Raw genomic sequence first — 18081 nt, 5'->3', positions numbered from 1 at the left:
GGAAGAACCCACAGATTCAGGTGCGGTTATAAAATTTTCAGGGAGTAACTGCAGTGCACAGCAATAGCCGGCAGCCATGAGGCACTGGTAATGAAGTGAATGGTGATCTAATTAAGTAAGCTGTTTTGTTCTGGATGTTTTCGAGTTTCTTTTATGTTATAAGGATGCATTCAATGAAGTAAGTGGACAGTATTCTACTGCTTTCTTAAGGTTTGTAGATGATGAAAAGACTTGAGTGAGTCAGTGATTTGTCACAGAACTTCCAGAACCTTACTTGCTATAGATATTTGACTTGTCCAGTTACAATTCTGATCAATGGTGATACACAAGATGCCTATCATAAGGTGAAGGGTGGCGATGATAATGCTGTTGAAGGCATTGAAAAGGTGAATAGATACACTTTTATTGAAGATGGGTTATTGGCCCACCTTCACCCCCACCCCCACCATCTGAGCTGAATTTTATAGGAGCACCATTGAGAGCGTACTGATAAGTTACATCTCCATCTGGTATGAGAGCAATTGAGCATTGGACTGGAAATCCCTACAAAGCACTGTGAGAACAACTCAGAGGGTCATAGGGGTCTCCCTACCATCCATCGGGACATTTATTAGGAGCGCTGTGTCTGCAAGCCCCTTAGTATTATTAAGGATCCCACCCATCCATCCAGCATTCTCTTTGACTTTCTACCATCAGGCAGAAGACAGACGCATAAAAACAAGAACAGTTAGAATGAGAAACAGTTATTTCCCCCAGGCCGTCAGAGTTCTGAACTCCCTGCCACATCGTATTTGAAGTGTCACTGGCTAATCTGTTCTGTACCTTACGATATTTAATATTAATGCACTTTTGTTTGCTTTTTATGCACAATTCATCTGTAGATTTTATCCTTACCTTCATAAGTTATCATGTACTATGTGTGTTGTGTATGACTGTGCTTTACATCCTGGTTTAAAGAAATGTCTTGTTTCTATATACATTATATGGTTATATAATGTATATATTTAAATAACAAGAACCATGACTTCATTTTTGGTGCATAGGGTTACAAACTGGTTTCTTATTTGAAATAAAGAATGAAACCATACATTGCAAGTATTACCAGATATCCCAATTTCCTGATGTTATGATGCAGTTATTGTTCAATGTCCTGTATGACTAACATTGTTAAAAACATTACCATTTTTTAATATTATAGGTTCCAGCTTTTGGACAGCTGGAACAGAGTTATAGCTCCATCTAGTGGAATCCAAAACCTATGACTACACATGTAGAAAATTCCTCCCAATTCTTGAAATGGCAAATACACTGCTTTCCAACTTCATTACAAATCTTACTTCCCAGTCACTGGTTTCATCGTTGCAACCATCATAAACTGAACCAAATTGTTTTCCCATAAGTAAGTATCTAATTCCAATGTTCTAGGCATATTGTGTGTGGTGACTGTTTGGTGATACACTTGTCCCTTTCCTGCTTTCAATGTCATGCATTCCATTTAGAACTTACACCTTGACACAAAATTTAAACTTTATTAAACATTACTAGCATGTCCATTAGCAAAAAAAAATTGGCATTTTAGTCCATTAATATCTCAGAGTGATATAGTTTTATTAGGTTGTTTCTTCAAGTCCAAAGTTTTAAAATAGTCCTTTGGAAAGTGACGAGTTCTCTGCAGGTCAATCATGGGCTCCTCTCCTGTAGGTTCCCCCATTTTCTCTCTCTGAGCTAGTATCATGGCACGGAGCAAGGGAGGATAAGGGACATAGCGGACAGTCACCTCAGGAGTTGGGATGAAGCTCTTGAAAGCTTCTTCCTCGTGTTTCGGTATCAAACGCCAATCATGATACATGACTTTGTCCATTTCTTTAACGGTGTCCTCAGTCTTCCCTAGATGTAAGAGAACAAGAGATTTAATCCACTTCACTGAACACAAGAATCTTAATAGGATAAGTTGCTCAAGCCCAAAAATTAAACACTGACTCTATCAGCTATAATATTAAAAATAAGTATATTAACGTAATTCTTCATGTTTTCTGAAACACTGCTTTTGTCCTTTAAGAAAGTTACTGCTTTGATGTCTTTACACTTTTCCATCCAACAAATAACTCCACTCAAAATACGAACATAGAATAGTACAGCACGGGAGCAGGCCATTCAGCCCACGCCATTGTGCCAAATCCCCTAAAAAAACAGATTTTTAAAACTTCCAAACACTAATCCTTCCTACCCACACAACATCCATCTTCCTCACATTCATGCGCCTAGCTAAACATCTCTTAAAATCCTCTAACGTATTTGCCTCTACACCATATCAAGCAGCGCATTCCAGGCATCCACCACCCTCTAAGTAAAAACAACTTACCCCTCACATCCCCTTTGAACCTACTCCCTCTCACCTTCAATGTATGCCCTCTGGTATTACCCATTTCAAACCCAGGAAACAGATGACTTTTGTCTACTCTATTGATGCCTTTCATAATCTTGTAAATCTGTATCAGATCTTCCCTCAGACTCTGGTGCTCCAGAGAAAACTATCCAAGTTCATCAAACCTCTCATGGTAGCACCTGCCCTCTACACCAGGCAGCATCCTGGTAAACCTTTTCTGCACCCTCTCCAAAGCCTCAACATCCTTCCTATAGTGGGGTGACCAGAACTGTACGCGATACTCCAGATGTGGCCTAACTGAAGTTTATAAAGTTACAACATGACCTTGTAACTTTTGAACTCATTGCATCAACTAATAAAAATAAGCATTCCATCAGCCTTCTTAATCATGTCATCAACCTGCGCAGCCACTTTCAAGAAGCTATGAACTTCGATCCCAAGATCCCTCTGTTCAGCAACACAGTTAAGGATCTTGCCCTAAACAGTGTACTGTCTCTTGTCATTTGTTCTACCAAGGTGCATTACCTCACATTTATTTGGGTTAAACTCAATCTACCATTTCTTTGCCCATATCTGCAACTGATCTGAATTGTGCTATATTCATTGCCGGTCTTCTACACTATCCATAACTCCACCAATTTTGGTATCATCCAGGTTATTTATATTCATCACAAACAGCACAAGTTCCAGCACAGATCCCTGCAGAACACCACTAATTACAGACCTGCGGCTTAAATAAGTCCCTTCAACCATTACCCTGTTTTCTATGTGCAAGCCAGTTCTGAATCAAAACAGCTAATTTGACATGGACAGCATGCATCTTAATCTTTTAAGTTAGTCTCCCATGAGGGGTTTTGTCAAATGACTTACTAAAATCCATGTAGACTACATCCACTGCCCTACCCTCATCAATCTCTCTCATCGCTTTGTCAAATAACTCAGTCAAGTTGGTAAGATATGACCTGCCCCGATCAAAGCCATGCTGGCTCTCCCTAATTAGGCTAAGGGTTTACAAATGCTCACATCTTATCCCCAAGAATTTCCTCCAGCAATTTCCCTACAACTGATGTGAGACTCGCCGATTTCCCCTCATACCCACCTTAGATTAAGCACTCATCTGTCCGCTGGGACCTCACCTGTGGCTAGACAGGACATGAAGATACTGCATAAGCCTCCGGCAATCTCATCTCTTGCCTCCTTCAATAACCTAAGGTAAATCCCATCAGGCCCTGGGGACTTAAACACCTTAATAATCAATAGGAGGCCCAACACTTCCTCCTCATTGACCTCTAATCACTCTCTTGATTTGCTCAAAGGTAAATACTTTACATGCCCCCCTCATCAGTGTCTCACAATGTGCAGCCCACATCTCAACCAGGAGACTTCTCATTAATCCACACCAAAGATTCTGAAGATGCTGGAAATCTTGAGCAACACACACAAAATGCTGGAAGAAATCAGGTGACTAGCCAGTATCTATGAAGAGGATAAACAGTTGACGTCTTGACCCAGAATGGTGACTGTTTATTTGCTTCATAGGTGCTGCCAGACTTGCCAAGTTTCTCCAGTATTTTGCCCTTCTCATTCAACTCTCTCCCTTTTTGTATCTTTTGCATAAATCCCTCCCTCTGTCCGTCCGCTCAATCTGCATCTTCCTGTACATAGTTGCAGAATAACATGGTTTTACAGTTCTCATTAAAATGTGTCAAAATTTTACCTCTGAATGTTAACACTCCCCATGCTTTTCCATGGTCCAGATCCTGTAGGGAGAAACAAAACTTAATTGCAGTAACAGCAACAGTTTTAATTCTTTATTATTAGAATATCTTCACAATTATTTGCAAGGCACCAGGTAGTAAGAGTTATGTCAGTGGAAATATTAATTAAAAACTAGGAAATAAAATCCAACAAGGCAGAGGGAGATTAGCAGAAATAAGTGTCGTCAATCACCCTTTTCACTTTCTATAATTTACTCTCAGGTTCTGCTTGTTTTGTTCAATATATCTATCCCCCATGCTTGCATGCACATAATATGAAAACGAATCTAAAACTTACAGTAAAAAGTGTGATTTGGTTTTCAGTTGAAATACCATCTCAGTAATAACTGAAACTTGGAGATCAAATATTCTGAAGAAATACTACTGACCCAAGACATCAACTTTTCTTCGCAGCTACTTGCTGACCTGTAAAATCCATCTTTAGTAGTCTATTTCTGTTTAAATGCTTAATTGTATCCTTTCATAAATAATAGCTGGAAATACTTGGCAAGTTAGGCATTATGTGCAGAGTGATAGACAGTAATGTTCTTCCATTAGAACATCCAGCAATTTTGCTGAATAGGGTCACTTTAAATATTTTTATAAATGGAAGTAAAATATGCTGACTGTACATTCTGACAAAATAAGTTATTCTTGAAGTATACAACATTTTTTTTTCACTGCAGTATAGAAAACTCTTCAGGAAGATCTTATCTGCTAAGAGTTCATTCCATTAACACTGTTAGTCACAGCGTGTATATTTTCTGACTATATACTGAAATAAATTCAATGACATTGCCGGATAATAGTTTATCAAACAGAAATCTGAGGAAGCTAGGTTTCCAGTCGTTGGAAATGAACAAACAGGATGTGAGAGGAATGCTACATCAATTCTACCAACTACATGTTGATGTATTTGTTGACTTATGTTATTATATGCAAATATATCAATATATAGAAGATAGAATTGATAAAGCATTCCTCCCACATCCTTCTTTTAGCTGCTCTATCTTGAAAAGATGTTTACAATTACATAAATCAGTGTTTCAAGATCGAGCTCTGCTGAAATGTTAATTCATGAAAATGTTGAAAAATTATTAATTTACAAAAATGACTTTACTTCATTAATCATGATAACCAATATGGCAAGATCCTTGCTAGGAAAAGCTTATAGCAGGGGTCGGCAACCTTTTTGCCTCCGTGGGCTGGATCGCGTATTAATGAGCGGACAGTGGGCCAGATAAATGCCATAAAAAATTTGAAATATGGGAATTATCCATTTAAATACAAATGTTTAAATGTTTTCCCTCAAATTAATGAATAACACATGCTAGAAAATCATTTGTGCTTAAGGTTGCCTACCCCTGGATTTTAGATATGGGCTCTCAGGTAGGAATCTTGGTCAGCATGGACCCAACGGATACTCTTAATGCTCTGTGTAACTTTATGACTATCACTATTCAAAGGGGATGGTTGAAGATGAATGGGAACGATCAACACCACCAGTGCTATTGTACTAATTCTCAAGCTCAGATTCTGCTAGCATGGAATTTATAGGAAACAATCACCTTGGCCTATGTGGAGACAAGCACTTGGGCATTACAACTCCTAGATAAACAATGAAGGAAAAAAGTCTGGGTCTCTCTCAAGAGAAAGCTGAGGAACAACTTACGAGTTCATGAAATTATAAAACCCTTTTAAAAGAATGGACAATGCAAGTTTCTATTTGCAAAGATGGGAAAGGAGGAAAAGTATACTTGAAACACATCCATAGAAGACAATAGTCACAAAATCTAATGAAATGCATAAGAAAATTATCTACTCATGCTAGTGAGAAAATTAAACCTGCAGCTGAAACAAAGGAACAATAAGTTAAACTGATAGAGTTACATGTTGAAGATGGGAGGTGATTTCCACTAAATTTGTTGATGCGTGCTTGGTGTACTAAAATTTCATTTTTGCATAGAGTATCATACATATTCTATGTTTTAAACAACTTTTACCCCATTCAAAATCTTATTGTTATGGTTAACTAATGAAAACATAAAATGGATTTCTCCATGTTTGCACCCTTACAGGTGGACAGCAAAAACAATTAGGTCATTGAGACACAGTTCAAGTTGTTCAGAAGGGAATTTATGTCAGATTCTTGAGAGAAACCATCATTCATTTTGCAGGTACTGAGAAAACACTTCAGATTCTAACAAATTTTGTGATTGGCAATGTATCACCATGTTAATTATAACCACTGCAAAATCATGATGGAATGAGTAGTTCTGTTAAAATGCACAATTACTGCACATCATTTCAACAAGGTTAAGCAGTTAATAATGTAACAGAACAAAGATGTGAATACCTCAACTCAGTTTTATCCTCCCCGGTTTAGTCCCTTCCTACCTACTTCTGTGATATTTCACACGCTCTTGATCTATTAATGATTTCAAGTCCCTGGCCCTGATCGTCTCATTTTCACTATGGATGTCCAGACCCTATACACCTCCATCCCCCATCAGAAAGCCCTCCAAGCTCTCCATTTCTTTCAGTTTCCCTTCACCACCACTCTCCTCTGCCTGGCGGAACTGGTCCTCACTCTGAATAATTTCTCCTTTGGCTCCACCCACTTCCTTCAAACAAAAGGTGTAGCTACTGGCAAGGGTCCCAGCTGTGTCTGCCTTTTTGTTGGCCACGTGGAACAAAATATGTTCCAAGCCTACACTGGTATCACTCCTCAGCTGTACCGGGCAGGAAGATCTCAGGCAGCCTCGCGCTGCTGAGGGACACCATCGCCTACGTGCAGGACAGGGGGGTGGATGCCTGCCTGGTCAGCATGGACCAGGAGAAAGCCTTCGACAGGATATCGCACAAGTACATGGTGGATGTACTCTCCAAAATGGGATTAGGGGAGGGAATCCGGAATTGGATCAAACTCCTCTACACAGACATCTGTAGCGCAGTCCAGGTCAACGGGTGGGAAACAGACAGCTTCCCCATCGGGTCTGGAGTCAGGCAGGGCTACCCTCTCTCCCCTGTCTTGTTCATGTGCTGCATAGAACCCTTTGCTGAAGCCATCGGGAGGGATGGGGGCATAAGATGGGTGACGCTGCCCGGCAATGGAGGGACCCAAGTCAAAACCTGTACATGAATGACGTCACCATCTTCTGCTCTGATCCGAGGTCAGTTTGCAGGCTGATCAGCATCTGCGAACAGTTTGAGCTGGCGTTGGGGACCAGGGTCAACCGCACGAAGAGCGAAGCCATGCTCTTCGGCAACTGGCCCAACCGACCCAGCGTCCCCTTCACCATCAGGGCTGATCACCTGAAGGTGTTGAGGATCTGGTTCGGAGGGGCCGAGGCATGCAACAAGAACTGGCAGGAGCGGACTGCCAAGGTCAAACTGAAACTAGGTCTGTGGGGAGGGCGCTCCCTATCAATAGCGGGCAAGAACCTGGTCATCAGGTGTGAGGTGCTCTCAGTGCTGCTGTACTTGGCGCAGGTGTGGCCAGTTTCCCGCTCCTTCAGCTCGGGAATCACCCGAGCCGTCTTCAGATTCGTCTGGAGATCCAAGCTGGAGCAGGTCAGATGGACCTCCATGCACAAGTCCCTGGACAACGGGGGCAAAAACGTCCCCAATGTCACCCTCACCCTGATGGCCAGCTTCATGTGTGGCTGCATCAGGTTGTGTGTGGATCCCAGGTATGTGGGCACCAAGTACCACTACGTGCCCAGGTTCTACCTATCGCCCTGGATACGAAGGATGGGTCAGGCCCCTTTCCCGCACAACACTCCTGTCAGCTGGTTGTTGCCGCTATACCTGTCCTTTGTAGAGAAGTTCTTTCAGGTTAACGCCTTTGACCACAGGGCCATCAGGCAGTGGTGAGCACGTAATGTCCTGCAGGCACTACAGGAGAAGGATGAGATGGACACAGTGGGGTGGTTCCCTGAGCAGACTGTCCAGTTCATCTGGCAAAATGCCTCATCGCCAGACCTCACCAACAGGCACCAAGACCTCGCCTGGCTGGCGGTGAGAGGGGCCCTCCCAGTCCGATCCCTCCTGTATACCCGGAACGACGTCTCTACATCCCTCTGCCCACGGGAGGACTGCAGTGAGGAGGAGTCGGTGACCCATCTCTTTGCACACTGTGGGTTCGTGGAGAAGGTGTGGAGGAGGATGGAAGGGACAGTGTCGAGGTTCATCCCAGCAGCTGCGTAACAGAGGACTCTCTGATCTACGGGCTGTTCCCGGGGTCGCACACCAAGACCAACATCCGGTGCTGCTATCAACTCCGTCAAAGACGCTCTTTGGTCAGCTCGAAACTTGATGGTCTACCAGCACTCAGAGATGTCAGTAGGGGAATGCTGCCGACTGGCACACTCTCGGCTGTAGGAGTACGTGCTGAGGGATGCACTCAAACACAGTGCAGCCTCAGCAAGGACCCGGTGGGGAAGGACCACAGTCTACCCCCGTGGGAGTTGAGGGGTCGGGGTTGGGGATATACCCCCTGAAAGTAAATATGAAAGAACAAAGTGCCACGTGGGTGGCAAAACTTTTGAACTTTGAAAACGTAAAGACAGTAATGGCACCAACTGTAAAGAATTGAAAGTCTTTGAATGGTTATTGTATATAATTTTATTCTTGAATAAAGTATATTTTGTTTAATAAAAAAAAATCACTGCTCAGCTTTCCAACGCTACATTGACAACTGCATTGGTGCTGCTTCCTGCATCCATGCTGAGCTTGTCAACTTCACCTCCAACTTCCACCCTGCCCCTACACCTCCTCCCTCACTACCATTCAGGGCCCCAAACAGTCCTTCCAGGTGAGGCGACACTTCACCAGTGAAGTCATCTGAAGCATCTAGTGCTCCCGGTGCGGCCGCCTGTGTATCGGTGAGGCACAATGTAGACTGGGAGACCGCTTCACTGAGCACCCTAACCTCCATCCACCAGAAAAAGCAGGATCTCCCAGTGAATACCACTTCCCATTTCAACATGCCAGTCCATGGCTTCCTCCACTGCTGCGATGAGGCCACACTCAGGTTGGAGGAGCAACACCTTGGGAAGCCCCCAACCAGATGACATGAATATTGATTTTTTTTTGAACTTCCGGTAATTGCGTCCTGCTACTCTCCTTCACCATTCCTCATTCCCCTCCCCTTACCTGCCCATCAGCACCCTTTGGTGCTCCTCTCACATTTCTTTCATCCACAGCCTTCTGTCCTCTCCTGAGTTCCCATTCTCCAGCCCTTTATCTCTTTCACCAATCGACTTCACAGCTCTTCACTTCATCCCTCCCCCAGTTTTTCCCCATCACCTTGTACTTCTTTGTCCCCTCCCCCCACCTTCTTACTCTGACATCTTTTTTTTCCAGTCCTGATGAAGAGTCTCAGCCTGAAATGTCAACCGTTTACTCTTTTCCACAGATGCTGCCTCTCCTGCCGAGTTCCTCCAGCATTGTGTGTGCATTGCAAAAATGTGAATATATAAAATTACAGCAAAGTATGTCCATACAAACTCTATAACCTGCATGTTCACCAATCTTTTGGACTTTGACCATTTATCTGCTTGAAACAAATAACAGGAACTTAATTATGTGTCAGGACATCAATTTTGTATTCTGTTATGATCCCAGCCCCCTCCTTTCTGAGAATCGCAAGAGCACCCGTCGAGGGGGGGGGGGGGGTCAGTAGACCCAGTAGGGGAGGGGGAGGGGGGAAGAGAGAGAGAGAGAAAAGTGCCAAATTGCACGTCCCACCCGGGATGCAGAATAAGACGACAGCGACTATTGTCTCATGGAGAACACGTGAAAAGCCCTCGGGCAAGGTGGGTGGTTGAGAGAGAGATTGCATCATCCCAACCTGATTGACACCTGCGACCCCGTGAGGAAGTATAAAGGAGAGACTCAGGGGGACAGCCCCCTCAGACGCACCAAGAAGACACGAGAGAGTGTTCCCGCAGCAGCGGGAAGCCATTCTGAAGGAAGTCATGTGCGTTAGATTCCGGGATTGGAATTTGTGGCTGGAATCACGGAAAACCGCTTTTAACTAACATTGGGGAGAGGGAACCAAACAGTGGGGTGTTGATTGTTTGCGTGACACAGAGTGGTGTTGATTCTGTGCGTGAAACAGCGGGGTGTTGATTTCACGGAAGCCTCATCAAGACTCGGCAAGTTCTTTCTCTTCTCCCCAATCTCTCTCTCTCTCGGTCGCCCCACGTGAAACCCAGCGATTTTCAAAAGGCTGAGGCCTGCAGACTTCTGAATAACTTTTTATATTTCCAATGGACAAAAAAATATTATCCCCTAGACAACAGCCGAGATTACTTCTTAATGATGATTATGACTATACCTGCGCTTTAGATTGCATATTGGTGATGTGCATTATCTGAATGTCTGCGTTAACCTTACTTTTGTGCCCCTTTATAAATAAAAAAGTTTGAAAGTAGTGACATCAGACTTCAACGGACCTCTCTATCTTTGCTGGTAAGTTCTCCAGTTACAGGATTTCGTAACATTTGGGGTTCTCGACTCGGGATTTGACACCAAATTGGGAGGCCAGTGAATCGGGCTTGTAAATCAAAAACTTGAATCTGGTTACGCAGGTAGCCAGACGGGAAACCAGCAAAGATGGACGTGGGTGAATTTATGGAAAACCCGACGGTGGGGGCGCTAGAAGCAGCCACCAAATCAGACTTGTTAAATTTAGCGAAGGGGTTGAACCTCACAGAAGTGAGTTCGTCCATGAAAAAGCGGGAGGTATGAAGGGCCATAACTCAGTATTACATTGGGAAGAAGGTGTTTGAAGCTGAGGTATTGGGAGATATCCCTGAAAAGGTACCATCAAGTGGGACGGTTCAGTTAGAGGTGGAGAAATTAAAGTTGGAACGTGAAATTAAGTTAAAAGAGTTGGAAGCGGCTGAGAGAGAGAGAGAAAGGGTTGAGAGAGAGAGAGAAAGGGAGAGGCAAAGACAGCATGAAATTCACCTAAAGGAGCTAGAAGCAAAAGAGAAAGAGGAACAGAGGCAACATGACCGGGAAATTGAGAAGATGAAAAACGAGCGAAGAGATCAAGGGTTAGACCAAGCAGAGCGGTTTAATGTTAGTAGGGAGTTGAGGTTGGTGCCACCGTTCGAGGAGAAAGATGTCGATAGTTATTTCTTGCTTTTTGAAAAGGTGGCAGTAAATCAGAAGTGGCCAAAAGAGCAGTGGGTGGCGTTGTTACAAAGTGTGTTAAAGGGGAAGGCCCAACAAGCATATGCGGCTTTGTCCCTGGAGGAGGGAGGAGCGGAGAATTATAATGAGGTAAAAAAGGTCATTCTCCGGACTTACGAATTGGTACCTGAGGCCTATAGACAAAAGTTTAGAAATTTAAGGAAAGGGTGGAATCAAACGTATACCGAGCTAGCCCATGAGAAGGGGGTGCTCTTGGACCGTTGGTGCACCGCGGAAAGGGTGGACGAAGATTATGGGCGTCTCAGGGAGTTATTTTTGATTGAGGAATTTAAAATTTGTGTCCCGGAGGAGATCCGGATGTATTTGAATGAGAAGCCGGATAAGTCTATCTCAGAATTTGCCAGGTTTGCGGACGAATATGTCCTAACCCACAAGACAAAGACTTCCTCGAATAAAGGTCCACAGAGAGACCGTGGGAACGATCGAGAAAGTCTGACGAGTGAGGCAGAGGTCCCACCGGGAGCTAATGGTAAGGTTGAGGGGGAAAGGCAAGACGGCCAGAGGGTTCCGGGTTTGACCTGTTTTAATTGTGGAAAGGAGGGGCACATTGCATCTCGATGCTTTGCTCCGAGAAGGGAGATAGGAAGAGGGAAAGCCGCAGTCCCTATCGGGTGTGCCGTGGTAATCAGTAAATCGACCAGAGAGCCGAGGGTAGACAGAGTACGAGAAGGCTCTGGGAGTTGTCTGTCACACGGGACCATGTCTGTGACGGAGGGAGACACACCAGTTCCCGTATGAATCTGGAGGGACACGGGAGCTGAACTGTCTCTTGTTAGCCGTAAGGTACTAGAATTTGGTCGGGAAACGGGCATGGTAAAGGTGGAAGGAATAAATAAACGGATAGAAATGGTGCCCTTATATAAGGTCATTCTGGATTGTGAGCTGGTGTATGGATCAGTTGAAATGGGGGTGCCCTCAGAATTCCCGAGAGCTGACGTGGACATCCTGCTGGGAAACGACTTAGCAGGGGGTAAGGTTTGGTCAGCAATGCTGCCGACTTGGCGACCGGAGAGTGTGGTGGCCCTGCCCCTAGCGCTCAAGGACCATCTCGCCGGTGCGGTCACTCGCAGCATGTCAAGAGAGACAGCTGTGAACGAGAGCAGTTTAAATCTGGCCAGTTTTGATTTGGCCGAGACGTCTTTGCTGACCCTGTGCCATGAGGGTTTAGAGGGTGGTAAGACGAAGAGTAGTAAAGTGAAAGGGCATAAGGGACAGGAGATAGATCTGCCCTTAGCGAAGAGAAAGGTCCTAAAGGTAGGAAATAAAGATGAGAAACAGATAAAGCTGTTAAAAGGTCCAGAGTTGGACATGGATGATCTGTCTGGTTTGGCAGAATTGTTTGAAGAACTCGAGAGTTCTAAAGGTGTTCCCGATAATGAGAGGAGGGCAGTCCTAGATGGAAAAGATACCCTTGACTCGAAGGAGTCTGCTTAAAGGGCCGAGGAGGTTGTTTCAGCTCGCAGGGTTGCGCCTTCCCCAGGTGGGAGCTGCCCAGAGAGTAACTGGGAGGATCGGGGGAAGTTAGAATTTGAAAAAGGTACGGGTGTTGAAAGCCTAGAAGAGGCCAATGTCCCGTTTGAGTGTGCCCGAGATGGGGATGCACGTGGTGCTGAACCTGGTAACGGAGCTCAGAAGAAGTCTGAGGTATCTGATTCAGTGGAACGGGGCGGCCGTCCTTGTGGGTCAGATAGACTTGGTTCAGTGGGAAAAGGGTTAACCTTGGTAACCGGGGGAAGTGTGAGTTCCCCGGTGTTTGTACTCGAAGGTGGGTTCAAAGTTAACGCCGAATTTAAGAATGGGGGGGGGGGGGGTGAGGATTGTTAGTGAAGGAAACGGAAAGTCTGTAGTTTCCAAATCGAAGGAAGAAATCTTAAACCTGGCAGATCGCTCACAGAGTGAGCCGGGGGATAGTGGGGCCCCCCACTCTACTGTTATGCCAGGATGGGGTGTGAAAAGGCTGCCTTCGACATGCTACTTGAGCGAAGAGTTCGAATCAAACACCAATAGCCTGAAGGGGACTGATAAAAGGGCCAGCCACCTGGGTAAAATCGAAGAATTGGGTGAAAAGGGTCTAAGTTTGGGGCATGGTGTTGCAAAAATAATCCCGATGAACGGGGCGGGTGGGAGTTCCACGCAAAAATACTCAAGTTCCCCACGGGGGGGGCTCGCCGAAAAAGAGGCGACGGTTAATGGGGATGCCATTGTTAGACAGCCAAGCAGGTTGAACGGGTTTGCGCCAAAGCCTGTGAATAATAAAGACAGCCCTTTGGAGACCTGCTGGTTAAGTTAAACGACTGAAACGATTAGTATTCACATAAACTTTTGTCAATGCACCTAAGCTAAGGTCACACCTCCTTAGTTTTGAAAAAAAATAAATAGGTGGTTATTGAATTGAAGTCTGATGTACGGTTCACAATGTTAAGATATTAAAGAAAGGGACACTGTAATTGTTAACTATTTAGATACTGACTTGAATGTATAACGGTAGTACTCTGCGAAAAGAAAAACGTGTATTGTGTTAGATTCAAAACTCCTGTAAGACTGTGTACCACTCCGTTTTAACCGCTGGTAAAAACGTTTTAAGAGGGGAGGTGTTATGATCCCAGCCCCCTCCTTTGTGAGAATTGCAAGAGCACCCGTCGGGGGGGGGGGGGGGGGGGGGGTCAGTAGACCCAGGAGAGGGAGAGAGGGAGAGAGGGAGAGAGGGAGAGAGGGAGAGAGGGAGAGAGGGAGAGAGGGAGAGAGGGAGAGAGGGAGAGAGGGAGAGAGGGAGAGAGGGAGAGAGGGAGAGAGGGAGAGAGGGAGAGAGGGAGAGAGGGAGAGAGGGAGAGAGGGAGAGAGGGAGAGAGGGAGAGAGGGAGAGAGGGAGAGAGGGAGAGAGGGAGAGAGGGAGAGAGGGAGAGAGGGAGAGAGGGAGAGAGGGAGAGAGGGAGAGAGGGAGAGAGGGAGAGAGGGAGAGAGGGAGAGAGGGAGAGAGGGAGAGAGGGAGAGAGGGAGAGAGGGAGAGGTGCCAAATTGCACGTCCCACACGGGATGCAGAATAAGACGACAGCAACTATTGTCTCATGGAGAACACGTGAAAAGCCCTCGGGCAAGGTGGGCTGGTTAAGAGACAGATTGCATCATCCCAACCTGATTGACACCTGCGACCCCGTGAGGAAGTATAAAGGAGAGTCTCAGGGGGACAGCCCCCTCAGACACACCAAGAAGACACGAGAGAGTGTTCCCGCAGCAGCGGGAAGCCATTCTGAAGGAAGTCACGTGCGTTAGATTCCGGGATTGGAATTTGTGGCTGGAATCACGGAAAACCGCTTTTAACTAACATTGGGGAGAGGGAACCAACGCTCCCCCCCGATTTCACGGAAGCCTCATCAAGACTCGGCAAGTTCTTTCTCTTCTCCCCAATCTCTCTCTCTTTCGGTCGCCCCACGTGAAACCCAGCGATTTTCAAAAGGCTGAGGCCTGCAGACTTCTGAATGACTTTTTATATTTCCAATGGGACAAAAAAATATTATCCCCTAGACAACAGTCGAGATTACTTCTTAATGATGATTATGACTTTACCCGCGCTTTAGATTGCGTATTGGTGATGTGCATTATCTGAATGTTTGCATTAACCTTACTTTTGTGTCGCTTTATAAATAAAAAAGTTTGAAAATAGTGACATCAGACTTCAACGGACCTCTCTATCTTTGCTGGTAAATTCTCCAGTTACGGGATTTCGTAACAATTCTAACTGTGCATATGCTTTATGTTGATTTTGATTTAGTTCAGTCAAAACTACCTTTGTGGAATAGATAAGTGACATTTTCATTGCCCCTACTCTTTTGACCAAGCTTATGTTCACTCACTCCAAAACCTGGGGATTGGTATTAAATTTTGGTGATTTGTTTGAAAAGCTTTAGGATATTTTATAGTTAAAAGAATACAATACAACTTCAATAATCCATCTCCTGTCCGTTCAGAAATCCCAATGGTTGTCATCTGATTCATTAGGTGATGTCTCTCTCATACTTGCCTGCAACTCACTATGGTTCAGGCTCCCACACCTTCTTTAAACTAACTGGACTCACCCTGTACTTTACTAGAATACCACTAAACATCTCAAAAAGGTGAATTGAAAATGTGTTGTGGTATTATTAGGAATAATATCCAATATCTTAGATTTTTTTTTCTTGTTCCATGCCAAAGTGATGAGTGTTCCACATTATCAGATTGCTATTGCATATAAATAACTTCTAGTTCTTTCAGTTTTGAATCCTCTTTGACGTATTTATTGTTCAACAGGATTTACAAGTGTTAAAATGTGTTATCATTTCCTAAAACAATTACTGAACACCTCCTAATGAACAGAAAAGGAAACATCCCAAAATAGAAACATCATAAGCACATAGGGAAGATCGAAGAGTACAACCAGCAAAAGATAGACATCCTGTTATTGGTTTGTCAATATAGTAACACTGTCAGAAAACACAACCAAAATCACACAAACGCTAACATTGTGTCAAAGGAGGAAATTGCTGGACACCTGATCAACAGCTGCTCAATGGTGAGTCTTTGGGAATACAGATGTTAAAGGTTAAATCCTAGATGACTGATAAACTAAATACAAATGATGAAATGAAAGCTGTAGACGTCAATGCTACTGGCCTCAAAAAGGAAATGTAGAAGGGAAAGGCCATTTAGCAATCAAATTTAGGTTAAGAATTTGACGATTAAGATCAGTTAGACTGGGGGAGAGGGGAGAGGGAGTCAATGAAATGGATCGATTTGTTCACCAAGGTTGTGAACTGTCTGGTTCACAAAATCATTTATTATGATTTTGCCAAAAACATGTAGAGATGAAACAGAAGGCAAGGTCTCTCGAGCAGGAGAAGGAATAATTATACAAGATTTCTGATCACAATCAGATGGACATGAGTGAACACTCTTTCTCTCAGCTGGACAGTGGGAGCTACCAAGACATTTAGTATGATGAAGGGGTAAGGTGCCATTTAATCATCATAGTTGAAGTCATCTGGACTTAGATTCAAGCTGTTTCCACATTGTGGCATGGGAAGAAAATTTATTGAAGATACTCAGATGGAATTCTAGAAATGATAGGTGTGGATTTGTACAATATATTTGCATGTTTATTAGGAAAGGTACTGAGATAGAGGTGCTGTGGCAGCTTTGTTGAGATATTAGGTATGGGTAACAAACTTGAAAGGTTCATCATCCAAGGTAAGGGATGCCTAAATGTCAACAGCTCATTGAGAAATAAATTGAGTGAAGGAAGGGAATCAGCAAAAACAGTTGAAAGATATCAATAATTAGTGATGATGAAAGTTCCTGCCTGCTGCTCTTCATGGTAAACTTGATTATTATTTGGTGCCCCTCGCACTTCCCTTTCTTCCATGGTCTTCTACCCTTTTCTATCAAACTTGCCCTTCATCTCTTTCACCAACCAATTTCCCAGTTCCTTACTTCACCGCTCCACTTCTCCTGGTTTCACCTATCACCTTGTCCTTCTTCCTCTTCCTCCTCCCCATCCCACCATCTTACTCTAACCTTATTTTTCCCCAGTCCTGATGAAGGATCTTGGCGTGAAACTTTGACTGTTCTTTGACTTTGTCTTTTCCATAGATGCTGCCTGGCCTGCTGAGTTCCTCCAGCATTTTGTGTGTTTCTCATGTTGTGTATCACCTTTAATTTCCAAGTTAATCTTTGGGAGTAATAAACTGCTTTGACAGAGCAGAGCAAGGCTCGATGATGGCCCAATCTGACTAGACATTTACAATTCCAATTATTCCACTCAAACCCAAATACCTGATTCTTGATTGAACCTAAGTCACAGGCTCCAGACAGAATTGCAACCAGCAGACCAGGGCAAAGCTAGACTAAGCTGGGGAAACAGTATTAAAAATAGGGTGACTGGAAAAGGGAGGCAGGTGAGTCAAAGTAAATGGAGATGTGTGTGAATGAAGTAGGAGGGAAAGAAAATGGAGGTAAATAGGGATAGACCGATTACAACAGGCAAGGTAGGGGTTATGTGGGTGCGTCCCACATAAAGAGAGTGGAAAGGTTAAAGGATTGACTGACCTGTGCAATGTAATCAACTTTCACCATATTGATGCGGTAGCTGGGCTTATCATGAACCTGGGGAAGCAGGGGGCGGAGGAAAGGATAGGAGGCTGGAAATGAGAGGACAGTAGATCAGAGGCAAGGGAGAGGAGAGGTGACAGGCGGGGTAGGGATCAGCTGACCTGAGCGGTGTAATCCACCTTGACCTTGTTGATGACCCAGTAGCAGGGCTCGTCGTAAGCATGGAGCCAAGACTTCTTCGTGACGAGGCGGCCGATGCCGAAGAGGGGCAGGCGGTTGAGGATCTGGAAGAGGCGGCTCTCGGTGCGGATGTCACGATGCGCCAGCACCGGCAGCTTCTTGCCGCTGTACGGCCGCCTCATGTTCTCGTAGTCCAGGGCATAGCGCTCACTGTCCCGCGGCTGCGACTTGAGCGCCCAGTACTCGCGTACTTTGCGGGCCATAGCGGCGATGGCGCGGAACTTCTTCTTGCGGGCCATGGCTCGACGATGTGGCCGGCAACTTTCGCCAAATCCACCGCCACCTTCCTACCGGCACCCGGACTCTGAAAAAGGGAACACCGGGCGCCCCTTGTAACACTCAAACTGGTCCCCCATCCCCGCCACTCCTGTAGAATAGTTCCACCGC

The 18081-nt window shown here is 44.7% G+C and overlaps 1 protein-coding gene across 1 annotated transcript; it reads right to left on the bottom strand.

Moving 5' to 3' along the window:
- Positions 1 to 1515: 1515 nt before the first annotated feature.
- Positions 1516 to 18070, bottom strand: mrps34 (mitochondrial ribosomal protein S34). The gene is made up of 3 exons (XM_059979596.1): positions 17616 to 18070; positions 4104 to 4146; positions 1516 to 1887 (listed from the first exon to the last, which is right to left on the bottom strand). Exons 1-3 carry the CDS (start codon positions 17931 to 17933, stop codon positions 1592 to 1594), a joined length of 657 nt encoding a protein of 218 aa, XP_059835579.1. The 5' UTR covers positions 17934 to 18070; the 3' UTR covers positions 1516 to 1591.
- Positions 18071 to 18081: the final 11 nt, after the last annotated feature.

Source organism: Hypanus sabinus, chromosome 9, assembly GCF_030144855.1.
Source record: "Hypanus sabinus isolate sHypSab1 chromosome 9, sHypSab1.hap1, whole genome shotgun sequence".
NCBI lineage: Eukaryota > Metazoa > Chordata > Chondrichthyes > Myliobatiformes > Dasyatidae > Hypanus > Hypanus sabinus.
The sequence above is the reverse complement of the archived record's forward strand: the minus strand, read 5'-3'. Positions and strand labels throughout refer to the sequence as shown.